The sequence below is a fragment of the Rhinoraja longicauda genome, chromosome 5 (assembly GCF_053455715.1).
Source record: "Rhinoraja longicauda isolate Sanriku21f chromosome 5, sRhiLon1.1, whole genome shotgun sequence".
NCBI classification, from domain to species: Eukaryota; Metazoa; Chordata; class Chondrichthyes; order Rajiformes; family Arhynchobatidae; genus Rhinoraja; species Rhinoraja longicauda.
In genome coordinates, this window is record NC_135957.1 from 7,289,591 (window position 1) to 7,304,231 (window position 14,641).

At 43.0% G+C, this 14,641-nt stretch overlaps 1 protein-coding gene across 1 annotated transcript in view; it reads left to right on the top strand.

The window, feature by feature from the left end:
- Positions 1 to 14,641, top strand: part of ppp2r5d (protein phosphatase 2, regulatory subunit B', delta) — a 76,981-nt gene that overhangs the window by 33,234 nt on the left and 29,106 nt on the right. The window contains exons 5-7 of the mRNA XM_078398852.1: positions 7,534 to 7,644; positions 10,029 to 10,121; positions 12,389 to 12,519. Of these exons, the coding sequence (XP_078254978.1) occupies positions 7,534 to 7,644; positions 10,029 to 10,121; positions 12,389 to 12,519 (335 nt within the window). The remainder of the gene's footprint in view (positions 1 to 7,533; positions 7,645 to 10,028; positions 10,122 to 12,388; positions 12,520 to 14,641) is intronic.

Consider the following 14,641-nt stretch of genomic DNA (forward strand, 5'->3'; position numbering starts at 1 on the left):
TTTAAAAATTCCCACAAGCTCCCACATTTTTGATAATCAATCTCCCTTTCGATCTCGTCTGAAAACCTATAACTAGGCACAGTCTGCATTTCCATAAGCTATTTTTCAGTAATTGTTCACATAGACTTCCATGTGTCTTATTATTGCCTTCAGCTTGTCCTCCAAGTTCTCTAAACTTATTGCATTTGGACAATTTATTTGCTCTATCTTCCAGCCTCTGTTATTTTCTCCCTTCCACTTCCAGTTCAGATTTGCTCTATTGTAAATGTTATGCTTATTATCCTATCTCTATGTCCAGCTGGGTTAAAGCCTCCCCAATAGAGTTCCCCAATAAATATGTGAGGGAAAATATTGATCCCAGGTCAATTCAGCTGCACCCCATCTGACCTTCGCATTTCCGAATGCTCCCAGAGACTAGACCCTCCACCCCTCACAACTTCAATTATTATCTGATATTTAGTGGCACGTGACATGGTAAGTAATCTGGAGATTACCGCTGAGATCCTGCTTCATGGTCTCTTTTCCTCATATCTGGATATCAGCCTTATTCCTTTCCTCTGCCTGTTGTTGGTACCAGTATGATCTGGCCTCTATATTTTAACCCTCTCCCTTCAGAATATATTACAGCTGTTCAGTGTCATTTTACCACCTTAAAATCAATTGTATATTCAAAAGCCATCGAATCCCCTATAACTTTGACCTTTCTCCTCCCACCTCTGCAATAGTCATGACTTGGGCAAAAATCCTTGTCAACAGTCAACAGTCAACAGAGCTTTATTTGTCATTCGGTACCAAGGTACCGAACGAAATTACATAGCAGTCACACAAAAAAAAAAGAACACAAGACACATGACCCCAACACAAACGTCCATCACAGTGACTCCAAACACCCCTTCACTGTGATGGAGGCAACAAAACTTCCACTCTCTTCCTCACGCCCACGGACAGACAGCTCGTCCCCGCACAGTCCCCGCAAGGGGATGGAAGTCCCCGCGGCCGAGCCGCACCGGGCGCTGAAACGTCTCGCGGCCAAGCCGGGCGATGGAAGGCCCCGCGGCCGAGCCGTGCGCAGCTAAGTCCCGCGGCCGAGCCGCGCCGGGCGATGTTAGGTCCCGCGGCCGAGCCGCACCGGGCGATGTTTGGCCCCGCGGCCAAGCCGCACTGGGCACTGTTAAGTCCAGCGGCCGAGCCGCACCGGGCGATGTTAGGTCCCGCGGCCGAGCCGCACCGGGCGATGGAAGGCCCCGCGGCCGAGCCGCACCAGCGATGAAAAGTCCCGCGGCCGAGCCGCACCGGGCGATGTTAGGCCCCGCGGCCAAGCCGCACCGGGCACTGTTAAGTCCAGCGGCCGAGCCGCACCGGGCGATGTTAGGTCCTGCGGCCGAGCCGCACCGGGCGATGGAAGGCCCCGCGGCCAAGCTGCACCGGGCACTGTTAAGTCCAGCGGCCGAGCCGCACCGGGCGATGTTAGGTCCCGCGGCCGAGCCGCACCGGGCGATGGAAGGTCCCGCGGCCGAGCCGCACCAGCGATGAAAAGTCCCGCGGCCGAGCCACACCGGGCGATGGAAGGCCACGCGGCCGAGCCGCACCGGGCACTGTTAAGTCCAGCGGCCGAGCCGCACCAGCGATGAAAAGTCCCGCGGCCGAGCCGCGCCGGGCGATGTTAGGCCCCGCGGCCGAGCCGCACCGGGCGATGGAAGGCCCCGCGGCCGAGCCGCACCCCGCGCCGTGAGGAAGAGACCTAAAAGAGAAAGGTTTCCCCCACCCCCCCACCCACACCACCACCCCCCCACCCACACCACCACCCCCCACACATACACAACCAAAAAAAAAAAAACCACAACACCGACACAGAACCAAAACAAAAGGAAAAAAGACGAACAGACTGCTAGCGAGCCGCAGCCGTTGGCGCCGCCACCTTGTGAAGACCAATTGCCTATTAATAATTTGCCCTACTAATAATCAGAACCAAATGCAAGTCAGAGAGAAGAATTCCTCTGGGTGGGCGGGGAGTTCCACATTATCTATCTGCTCTTTGTATGTCCTCCAGAAGTTCCCTACCTTCACTGCTTTGAGCAGCAGTGCTGTCACCTCCAGAAATCCACTGTGTGTGAAACACTCCACTTTGTGAATAGATTGCAGCGTCATCAACTCTTGCTCAAGCTCCAAGTTCTGCTCCAGCTGACAGCCTTCTACCCCTCTGACTTTTGAGGATTCCATTTGTATTCTGAGCTTCTCAAATAGTGCGGAATGTGAATTCCAGAAATCTTTATTTGCTTCCCACTGAGATGGAAGTAAACCAGCAGTGCAGTAACTCTTGCTTTAGATTTTCATACTTTGTAGGGACGGAACATTGTTAGAATTGGACTAAATTTTACGCAAGCAAACATTCGGAGTCAGCAAATTACAGCCAAAATAAAGCCATAAATTGCTGGAACACTCTGCTAGTCAGGTGGCATCTGCAGAAAGAGAAGCAGTGTTCATATTTAGGCTCGAAGACTTGGTCAGACTAGGAGAGCGAAAACAAGTTTGAGGTTACAGAGAGAATGGGAAAGGAATGAATAGGATAAAAGGAATATCTGATGCAGTGATGCTAGGACAAAAAGAGAAAATGCTGGAAATTCTCAGCAGGTCAGGCCACATCCGTGGGAAGAGAATCTGAATTAGAATTTCAGATCTAGGGCATTTATTAGAATTGGGAAGGAAAAAAAAAAGAAGCTTGTTAAGCTGCAGGGAAGGAGGGAGAGGATGATGTCTCTCATTAGGGTGGTGATCAGGATCATATTTAAACAAGGATATCTGGTCAATGAGTGAATGGGACTAGTTAAACATGGAATAGTCCAACAACCGAATAGGCCCATGGGCCCACAATGTCCATGCCAGACATGATGCCAAGTTAAATAAATCTCCTCTGCTCGCACGTTATCCTTATCCTTTTATTCCCTGCGTGTCTATGTGCCTATCTAAAAGCCTCTTAAACACCACTATCGTATCTGCCTCCACACCACCCCTGTCAGCATATTCCAGGCACCCACCACTCTCTCTGTAAAAACAAAACTCGCTCCGTACATCTCCTTCAAACTTTGACCCACTCACCTTAAAGCTATGCCCACTTGTCTTTGATATTTTATCGTGAGAGAAAGGTTCTGACCGTCCACCCAATCTACGTGTCTTATAATTTTATCTATGTCTGTCATGTCTCCCCTCAACATGTGACGTTCCAGAGAAAATAATCCAAGTTTGTCCAACATCTCATTATAGCTAACACCTGGATTCTGGTAAACCTCATGCACCCTCTCCAAAGCCTCTTCATTCTTCCTGCAATGGGGCGATGAGAACTGCACACAAATCTTCCAAATGCGGCCTAGTCAAAGTCCTGTAAGGCTGTAATACGACGTTCTGGCTCTCATATTCAATGCCCCGATCGATGAAAGCAAGCATACCACTCTATCTATTTGTGGTGCCACTCTCAGGAAGCTCGGGGCTTGGAACACTTATCTCTGTCTATCAATGCTGTTCTAGGGACTTCCCATTAACTGTTTACTTTCCCCTTACATTCGACTTCCCAAAGTGCAACACTTCACACTTCATCTGCCATTTCTACACTGATTGCTGTAGCTGACCTATATTCCATTGTATACTTTGACAGGCTTCCTCACTGTCCGTGTCCCCAGCATTCCTGGTGTCATCTGCAAACCTACTAACCAAGCAGTTTACATCCAAGCAATTTATATACATGACAAACACCAGTGGTTCCAGCATAGATTCCTGCAGAACCACTGGTCACAGACCTCCAGCCTGAATATTGTTCTTCCACCACAACCCTTTATCTTCTATCAGTAAGCCAGTCTGAATCCATACGACCAAGTCACTGTTAATCCCGTGCATCTTGAATTTCTGGATCAGCCTACCAAGGGGTACTTTATCAAACACCTTACTAAAATCCATGTAGACAACATCGACTGCCCTACACTCATTAATCACCTTCATCACCTCCTTAAGTAACTCAATCAAGTAAGTAAGACAACCTGCCATGTACAAAGCCATGCTGACTGTTCCTAATTAACCCATTCTCTTCCAAATGAGAAATCCTATCCTGAAGAATCCTCTCCAATAGCTTCCCAACAAATGATGTGAGACAGTGGCCTATAATTCCCTGGATTCTCTTTACTGCTTTATTAAATATAGTAACAACGTTAGTTGCTTTCCAGTCCTCCGGGACCTCACCTGTAGCAAAGGAAGAGGCAAAGATATTCATCAAGATTCCTGCAATCTCCTCTTCTGCCCCTGTCAATAACATGGGATAGATTCCATCAGGTTCTTGGAATTATCCACCTAAATGCTGTTCAAGAACCCCAATATTTCCTCCTCCTTAACCTCAAGCTGTCTTTGTATATTGGTATTCTGATCTCGTCCTCCATGTGCCTATCCTTGGTGAAAACAGATGCAAAGTACTCATTTAGTAAATCACCTACCTTACGTGCACAAATTCCCTCCTTCATCCTTGAGCGGTTCTACCTTCTTCCTGGTTACCCTCTTATTTTTAATATAGATATAAAAAGCTTTGGGCTTTTCTTTAATTCCACTTGCCAGGGCTAATTCGTGGTCCCTTTTGGCCTTTCTAAACACCCACTTGAGTTCTTTCTTTATATTCCTCAAAGACCCTGTTTTATTCCATCCTCTTAAATCTTGCATGTGCTTCCTTTGTCTATTTGACCAAATTTGTAACCTCTTTGGTCATCCAAGATTCCCCTATTTTGCCATCCTTTTCCCTCTTGCTTACTGGAATATGGCAATTTCCAACTTCAATCAACTGGCTTTGAAATGACTCTAACATGTCAGATGTGGACCAACCCAATAACAACTGATCCCAGTGTATGCTCCTGATTTCTTGATTAATAATTTGCCTTGCTCCAATTTAGTACCTTCCCACAAGGTTCAGGTTTCTCCCCATTCAAAACCATCTTAAAACTTATGGGGTTGTGATCACTATCCCCAAAATGCTCTTCCCCTGTAACATCAGTCACTTAGCCGGTTTGATTTGCCAACACAAGGTCCAGTATGTTTCCTTCTCAGGTTGGATTATTCACGTTCTGGTTCAAAAAAATCTTGTCGATACACCTCATCAAGCCTTGGCAAGTAAACTGGCCAAGCCAATATCACAGTAGGACAACCAATAGGGGTAGAAAAATCAAGTTACCTGATGTTGTAGAATTCAATATTGGTGGAAGGCTGCAGTGTGCCCAGACAAAAGATGAGATAGTGTTTCCTCAGCTTGCATTGGGCCTCATTGTCACATTCTTCGGAATGTGTTCTCACTTTCTGACTGTTCCCATCCACTCATTGACTAAATAACCTTGTTTCCAACTTATCCCCTTGAGTACCCCACTTTTACCCCGTCTTAGACATCTGCCTCCCTCCACTCTCCAGCTCTCTCAAACTTCTTTCGTCTCCTTTCCAGTTCTGTCAAAAAGGTCTTTGACCTGGAATGTTAACTCTGTTTCTCTTTCCACAGATGTGGCATGACATGCTGAATATTTCCAGCATTTTATGTTAGAGAATTTGTATGACAAGCAACTTGAAGATTGGGGTCAATCTTGCGCTTTCAACAGGGTATTTTGCAAAGGAAAGGAAGAGTCAGAGATGAACCAGGTGAAAGTTAGAATTGGGTGGAAATTGCAGCAAAAGTAATGAAGCATTTAAATTATGTATGAGTACAGGAAGCAATACCAATATCAATGTACACAAGAAGACACGTGAGAGGGGGCTGAGAAGGACTGAAATAACAACTCTGCTCATGTATCTCAAAGAGAATTAAATAACCTGTTTCATGAGATTCATTAAGATGTCGCTCAAGGTGAGAATGAACACAAAAAAGGTGCTGCTGGAGGAGAAAGACTGGTTGGCCTCTGTTCAAGAAAGATGCAAATGGCCCACAAACCATCCTGCTGTGTGTCAGTGATATATCGATGTCCATGGTGAAAATTAGCGATTTGAATAAGGAAACTGCCAAAGTGGCAAAATACAGCAGGTGTCATAGGTGCTTGTGGGTAGTGACTGGACAAGGGTAGAAGGAATAGTCAAAGTAGCAAGTAATAAGTTCTGTGGGACAAGAGCAGGATGAAAGAAGGGACCTTCCAAGACTGTCTTTGGGGAGGAGACAGAATTGGTTGGGGACTGAGGCTGTAGGATGTAGAGGGGCGATCTTCAGATGAAATATGCTCTACGACTTTCTGAGAGATGATGGCCAGATGTTAGGTTGTCTCTGTGGGTCCAGGGATTTTTTGAGGTGCCATACAAGTGGTGTTCTGTGAGTAAAAAGTCAGTTCATTGATGATACCATCGCCTGGATTGACAGTGGGTTTGGTAACATTGTTGGGGCTAGACTTCAGTACGTCCTCCAAATACAGTAAATTTAGGTTAGAAGTTAAGTGGATTGGATAAATTGAGACGGTGCAGTGAGTAGATGTAGAGAGTATAAGTGGTGAGAAGGGAGGGATGCAAGTGGATCAGAAAAAGAGAGAACATTTCAATCTGAGTGTAAGATACATAGCCAAAGAAATGGGCACAGAGGTGAAGACAGCAGAAGAAAAGTTGAGCATCTTGTGGCCTTGGAATTCATAGAGATTAGGATGAAGGGATGTAGGGAGATGACGTGAATGTCTCTGAAGACTTTCATGATCAGGGAGGGGAAGTTCAGAATGGATACTGGAAACACAGCATGACGTTGGACTGTGGGAAGAGATGGGATCAAATGAATAGAAGGGGGAGAAGAGCCCGAGGACTTATTTGTCATTATGCAAATTGCTTGTGGGTAACATTCTAACCAATTTCATGGCCAAAAGGTTTCTGGTCTAGTCAGCATGTGAAAACGTCTCTAGAAATTATCTGCTTTTTATCTAGCCTTTATTTCTATTATTAATTTTGTTGATCTGTGTATCTTTATTCCGTCTGATCTTTATCCTTTGATCCTACACAGATGCATTTGTTGTATGTGTTCTGGTCCCGAGAATCCTTTTTATTACTTGGCTGCTTCAAAAATCACATCCTGTAGAAATCATACCAGTAATTTACAATTGTTTTCTATTTTCTCTTGCTATCTGTGGGAAGCTATGACCTCTGCCTAAAATGTGTCAGGACTGTTTGAACCTGTGTAAAGCTTATTTCAAGTATTGCCCGGTCACCTCACTTCTTCCTTTCCTCTCACTTCTCCATCATGTCTCTTTGATTTCTGGTTCAGTTGATGCCCAAAAGATAAACAAGAAACCAACCTGGGTCCTTTTACAATGTTATGTTGAGATGCCTAGTAATAAATATCACTTGTTTTGGGATAGGTTATCAAACGATGAGGGGACTTAAAATAATAGGTTTAATGTAAAGCTGATTGTTTGACAAATAAAAGGTTTCAAAAGTCAGGAAATGTCAGAACTGTTGCCTGTTTGTCTATCCCTGTCTGAGTTGTCCACGTGCCGCATTGTTTTCCTTTTAGCATGTGCAATTACCTCTTTGACCATAAAATGTTTGCGTCCACAGTTTTCAATAAACCTATTCAGGACATTGCCACCTTCGTCTAACCCCACTGGGGCAGAATTTGATCCAGAGGAAGATGAACCCACACTCGAGGCTGCTTGGCCACATCTACAGGTAAGGTGCACGACTGTGGAGATTAGTGACAGCCAGAGGTGTTTCATACGGCTTATTGTGGAGTGCAGTAGGGCGAGGGGGAAGATTCATGTGGCATAATACAAGGATGGGAGTGGCAGGAATGCAGAAATTGACAGTTTAGAAAATATTCTCTAGTTTTAGGGTGCTGGACTTTACACAGATCCCTTCAACATGTGATTTTTATTTTTTTTTACATCAATGTTCAGCATTGGTCTTAACAGAAAGGTAGATCAGTGGAGGTCATTTCACCTCTGGGATGTAATTGTTCAATCACAACTGGGCTGAAAGAACACGAGTCTTTCGGTGGCTAGCCTAACCTAATATGTAGAAATGTTGAAAGACCTAATCATAGAAATTTATCGCATAGAAGAACTTTTACCTGTGCCTGTGCCAACCAAATGTTGCTTTTATTTACTTCCTAGCTGTGTTCATAGACTTATAGCTTTAGCATTTTCAGTGTTCATCTGGGTAATTTTTAAATGCGATGAAGTTGGGGGGTTGTGTGAGTCATAGGTCCTGATGCTTTATTCTTACTTCGAGGCTGCCCCAATGACCACATTTGAGGGCATAATAAGCCTGCCCAGTGCTTCCGGATTACTTCCTTACTGTACCTGCGTGCTGCAGGGTCAAGATATTTCTGCCCATCGAGTGATCATAAGATCACTAATTCATCGTGGTTTTAAATGACCGACTGCTAATTTTGCAGCTTTGTCTTCTTTTTCATGACAATCCCACTGAAGACGACATGTCAATATCTACCCTATTAAGACCCGTTAGGATTTTACCTGTTTAAATAAAGCCACGCTTCGTTCTTCTAATCTCCAAAGAATACAGACCAAACTGTCCAGCCTCGCTATAGGACAACTCTCTCTTACCAGGAATTAGCCTAATGTCATTTGGTTGGGCTTCAGTATTTCTATATCCTATTGTAGGTAAGGGATCCAGAAATGTGCATGGTAATTCTCTGTGTGGCCAAGGTGAGTTTATTGTTGTGATATGGAGTTACTGTTGTAATATGGAGTTACTGTTGTAATATGGAGTTACTGTTGTAATATGGAGTTAAGGTTACAATTAGGCCAGCTATAATCTTATTTGTGACCCTGTACAACTTAATAAAACCTACCTATTCTTAAACGATAACCTATTTGCAATAGCGACCAACTTGCCATTTGACTTCTTAACTACTTATTGGATTTGCCTGATAACATTTTGTGATTCATGCATAAGATCACCCGGATTCCCTGAAATCTGCCTTTTGATTCATCCTACTGACATTAAACTAATTTTGTTAGGTTTTTATCTAATCACTCAATCTATTTACATCCCAGTGCAGAATCACAACATCTTTGTCACAACATTCACTTCAGCCAATGAAATTATATTGGACGTTCATAAGTCTATATCTGGAATTTTGTGTAGAGTATCAACCTCTCTATTTAAAGCAGGATATTAATATGTTGGAAGCAGTTCACAGAAAGTTTAACAAAGAGAAAGGTTGTCTCGTGCAGAGGAGTTGGTGAGCTAGACATATTCATGAGAATTTAGAAGAGGGGGAACTTTATTGAAACATGTAAGATCGTGTAGTATATGAAGGATGGATATTTCTTCTTGAAGTGGTTGCCTATTCAAGATAGACAGGATTTTTTTTTTGTCAGAGGGTTGAGAGTTCTTGAATCTTTTTCAAGGCTACCAGCCTTGGAGGGCATCTACAACACACGATGCCTCAGAAAAGCCACCAGCATCCACAAAGACGCTTCACACCCCTGCAACAATCTGTTCGAACTCCTTCCATCGGGCAGACGTTACAAGGCCTTCTACGCCCGCACCTCCAGACTCAGGAACAGCTTCATCCCCAGGGCCATAGCTGCTATGAACCGGTCCTGCTGAGCCGGATGGTCACATCGCACAGTGATCCGGCACAGATCTACTTGCACTTTATTCTGTCTTAAAACTGTTACAATTTGTTTCGTTGGGTTGTTGTTGTATAAATTAATTAAATTATTGCATCGTTTGGGAGGCGCATTCCCATTCTCGTTATACCCCTGTACAATGACAATAAAGATATATTGTATTGTATCTTTTGCACAAAGTGCCGTGAAAGCAGAATCTTGGATTATTGAGTAAGTTAGAGGTAGATAGAAAAGGGGGTGGAAAGTTAAGGTTTCAGGGTGAGTTTATTGTTATAATATGGAGTTACTGTTATAATATGGAGTTGAGGTTACAATTAGGCCAGCTATAATCTTATTAAATTCTGTAGTAAGTGAGCTTACTCCAACTGCCTCACCTCTGCTTCTTGTTGATATTGCTGTATTTAAACAGTGGTAAGCTCCATTTGTATTATTTCTTGCTCCTCCTCTTTCCAGCTCGTCTATGAATTTTTCCTGCGATTCCTTGAGTGTGCTGATTTCCAACCAAATGTAGCAAAGAAGTATGTAGACCAGAAATTTGTCCTGTCGGTGAGTACATCCACTGCCTTGCACTAGCTTGGTAGCCAAGTGATGCATAGTGTGGGTGGTAACATGTAATTTCCTGTACCTCTAACCTTTTACAAATAGCATGGTGCTAATTGGGATAATCTATTGGGTGTTGCGGAGCTACAGCCAGACACAATAAGGAAGGATGACACTAGCTGTCTAATTACTATCTCTAAGATAAATTCAGAACATCGAGAATGACTTGCTGACCAAATCCAATAAACAAGAAAAGCTCTGCTATTAAAAAATAGTGCACTTTAGCAGAAGTCATTCCAAATGTGGTACATAATTGGGAATAAATGTCAGTGATTGATAGTGCATGTTGGAAAGAATCTGAGCAAGTTACTGTTTCATCCTAGGATCTTGAAACATTTTGGGGCTAAACAAAAGAAATGTTGAGCAGGAATGTGTTGAGGATAAACCAATTGACTCTTAAGACTGAGCTGGCAAAAATAAACCCTTCAAATATTTTTCTCAGGAAAAACTGGAGAAAGAAATTAAGACTGAAACATGAGTATTAAAATACAATTACATAGGTATGAAGGTTATACTGTTTAAGTCCAGTTGGGAAATTATAAGTTCATAAGACGTAGAAGCGAATTTAGGCGTCTCGGTCCATCGAGTTTGCTCCACCATTCAACCATGTCTGAACCATTTTCCCCCCTCAATGCCATTCTCCTGCCTTCTCCCTGTAACCTTTGATGCCCTCACTAATCAAGAACCTGTCAATCTCTGCTTTTAAAAATATCCAATGACAGCCTACACTGCCATCCATGGCAATGAATTCCACAGATTCAAAAACCCTGTGGCTAAATTAAATTACTTTTGGCAAGAGATGAGGAACAAAAGACATTTAATGTAGTATTTTATAATTCTCAATTAAGTTGCATTCCATTGAGACATGCGAGCTCCGAGCTAACAGACACTTAGTGGTTTACAAGGACGAGCATGTTGTTGTAAGCGTGAGTCTTGGGAGGATTTAGAATTAAGCAGCAAAGGAGGAAAAATTGACAACGTAAAAAATGAGTAAATTAGCAAGACTGAGGGGATCGAGGGTATATCTGGATTTCTTAGAAAGTGAAATAGAAGAAATTGCATTGAAGAAGAAAGCAATTACTGAGGTTTTGGGTGTCTGCCTTCACCGCAGAGGGCACATGAAGCATTCCAGCTGCAAACAGGAACGTTTTAAAACAGACTGCAAATCTTGGCAAGTCAGGCAGCATCTGGGGAGTGAGAAACTGAATGTTTTGGATTGATCAGACCCGAAACGTCACCCATTCTTTCCCTCCAGAGATGCTGCCTGTCCCGCTGAGTTACTCCAGCTTTTTGTGTGTATCTTTGTTTTAGATTGATCGTTCTTCATAACTGTCAAGGGCTAAGACAAATGAAGAGTTGTAATATCAACGTAGAAAGAGTACCAGAAAAGCTGATGGGTCCAAATGCAAACAAATCACCAGTATCTGTGGTGCAGCCAATAGAGCACTGGCTCACATCTCCAGCGAGTAAGGTCCCATACTGACCTCCAATACTATCTGGAAAGTTCTCTCTGTGACTGCGGGTTTCTCTCAGGTGCTCTGCTTTCCTTACACATCCCAAAGGTGCAGATTGGTCAATTAATTAGCAGCTGTCACTTTCCCCAAATATGTAGGTGAATGGTGAGCATTAAGGGTGTAAAGGGAATAGAAATGCATTGATATATTATTGTAAATGGGTGCTTATAAAATTGTATTCATTCAGTATTATTGTAAATGGATGCCTGATGATAAGCTCTTAAGGTAGTTTGAAGGGCTTGTTTCCAAGTTGCGTGACCTTATGCTATTCTTCCCAAAGTTCTGAAAGAACCAGCTGTGGAGACAATGTGTTGGGAGTGAGCAACTAAAATATTCCTGGTTTTAGAGCGGTTCAAATTGATTGGACAGAACATGTGATGCTTCAGTTGGTCTGAATTTGGATAGACAGCTCATTGATTGACCATGAAATGCAACATTTTGTCCTTGGAGTAAAATTAACTTCAATGCAGAACAAAATAATTTCAGAACGTTCTTCAGGTTTAGAGTTCGATTCAGCGTTCATGTCAAGTGGCTAAAAATCAAGGATGATAAATTAAAATATAATTGGAACAAGAACTAAGGAAATGTTGTGTAGATGCTTACATTACACTTGAAAATACTGAGATATGTCCCAAAGTATGTGTATTGCTCATAAGTCCAAATCAATCACAGTTTTTTCTCTTTTATTTCCCTCAACAGTTACTGGAATTGTTTGATAGCGAGGATCCAAGGGAGAGAGATTTCTTGAAGACAATTCTTCACAGAATCTATGGCAAATTCCTGGGCTTAAGGGCTTACATTCGAAGACAAATCAATAATATCTTTTACAGGTAATTGTAAGTGACACTGCTTTCAGGAAGAATGGAGAAGGGCTTGTGTGGGTAATAATAAATCTGCAATGCATTCTATCGTTTAAAAAAAAATTAAACTTGAAGAAGTCGGGGTCCAGCTGGGGCCCAGTAGAAAGTCATAGATCATAAGACATAGGAGCAGAATTAGGCCATTCGGCCCGTTGAGTCTCCTCCACCATTCGATCATGGTTGAGCTATTTTTTCCTCGCAGCCCCATTTTTCTGCCTTCTCCCCATAACCTTTGACACACTTACTAATCAAGAACCTATCAATTTAAAAATACCCAATGACTTGGTTTCCACAGCCATGTGTGGCAATGAGTTCCACAGATCCATCACCTTCTAGCTAAAGAAATTCCTCATCATCTTTATTCTAAAGTTACGCCCTTTTGTTCTGAGGCTGTGCCCTCTGGTCCTGGATTCTCTCAGTACTGGGAAAATACTCTCCACATCCGCTCTTCGGCCTTTCGTTATTCAGCAGGTTTCAATTTTCATCCTTCTGAACTCCAGCGAGTACAGGCCCAGAGCCATCAAACACTCCTCATATATGTTCCTTCCTCAGATATGGGACCCAAAACTGCCCCCAAATGTTTCAGATGTGGTCTGACCAGCTCCTTATAAAGTCTCAGCATTACACCCTTGCATTTATATTCTAGTTCTTTGCCCACTCTCCCAACATGTCCAGGTCTTTCTGCAGACCCCTTGCTTCCTTAACACTACCTGCCCCTCCACCAATCTTTCTACAATCTGCAAGCTTGGCCACAAAGCTGTCAATTCCATCATCCAGGTCATTAACATATAACGTAAAAAAGTAGCGGACCTAACAACGATCCCTGCCGAACATCACTAGTCACGAGCAGCCAACCAGAAAAAGCCCCCATTATTCCCACTCTTTGCCTTCTGCCAGTCAACCAATCTTCTATCCATGCTAGTACCTTGCCCCCTAATACCATGGGTTCCTATTTTGTTTAGCAGCCTCATGTGCAGTACCTTATCAAAGGCCTCTGAAAATCCAAGTAAATAACATCCACCGACTCTCCTATGTCCATCCTGCTATTTACTTCCTCAAAAAATCCCAATAGATTTGTCAGGCAAGATCGTCCCTTAACAAAACAATGGTGACTTCTGCCTATTTTACCACGTGCTTCTAAGAACCCCAAAATCTCATCCTTAATGGACTATAAAATCCTTCCAACCGCTGAAGTCAGGCTACCCGGCATATATAATTTCCTTTCTTTTGTCTTGGTCCCTTTTTAAACAGTGGAGTTACACAGTGAAACTGATAATATGCTATTCTATTGTTAGAAGCTCCAGATGTTTCAACATCTGTCTCACCAGGTCCTTTCACAAGCTCCTTTAGACATACTGGGGCCTATTTCCTGTGCTCTCATGAACATACTTGGGCCCCATTTCCTCTGTTCCCTTGAACACACTGGAGCCCTCTGGAAATGTATTAGACTACCATGTAATATCATTAGGAGATGAATAGGAGAGTATTGGAATAGTGATAGGAATAGCAACTAAAAGCCTGAGATTCAGCCCGTCAGACTATTAAATCCAAGGGTGCGAGAAAATCTGAGTTTTACTGTATTTTAAATTCTAAATGTGTAGTCTGAGAGATAGAGGGAAGCAATCTGGGCAATAAGTTGCAAATGGGCATGGCGAAATGACTTGCAAAATTGCAGAATAGTAAAAGGGCATGAGACTACGATTATTGCATTCCACGTTCCAAGGAACTGACGTGTGTCATTTGGGCTGAATGACTGCTTCGTCTTGTGCTATATGTTATACTCTCAGCATAAACCTACAAGTGGAAGAGCAGGCCATCATATAAGCTCGAGAGATATGACAATTTCACATTTCCTATTCAACATCTATTTGTTGGAACAGGGAAATACTTTTTAATCGATATCAGCTTCAGCCAATGTGGCACTGAAGTTCACGGACCAGAGTGCCAATCCACCCGAAGAATTGAGTAGCAGTTATCCACATAGGGGCTCTCATTTCCTAGCACTAGGTCTGAGACCAAGGTATTGGTTGTTTGCCACATTTCCAGCATTTGATTTTTAGTTGATTTTTGACACACCAAGTTCCTAAAATTT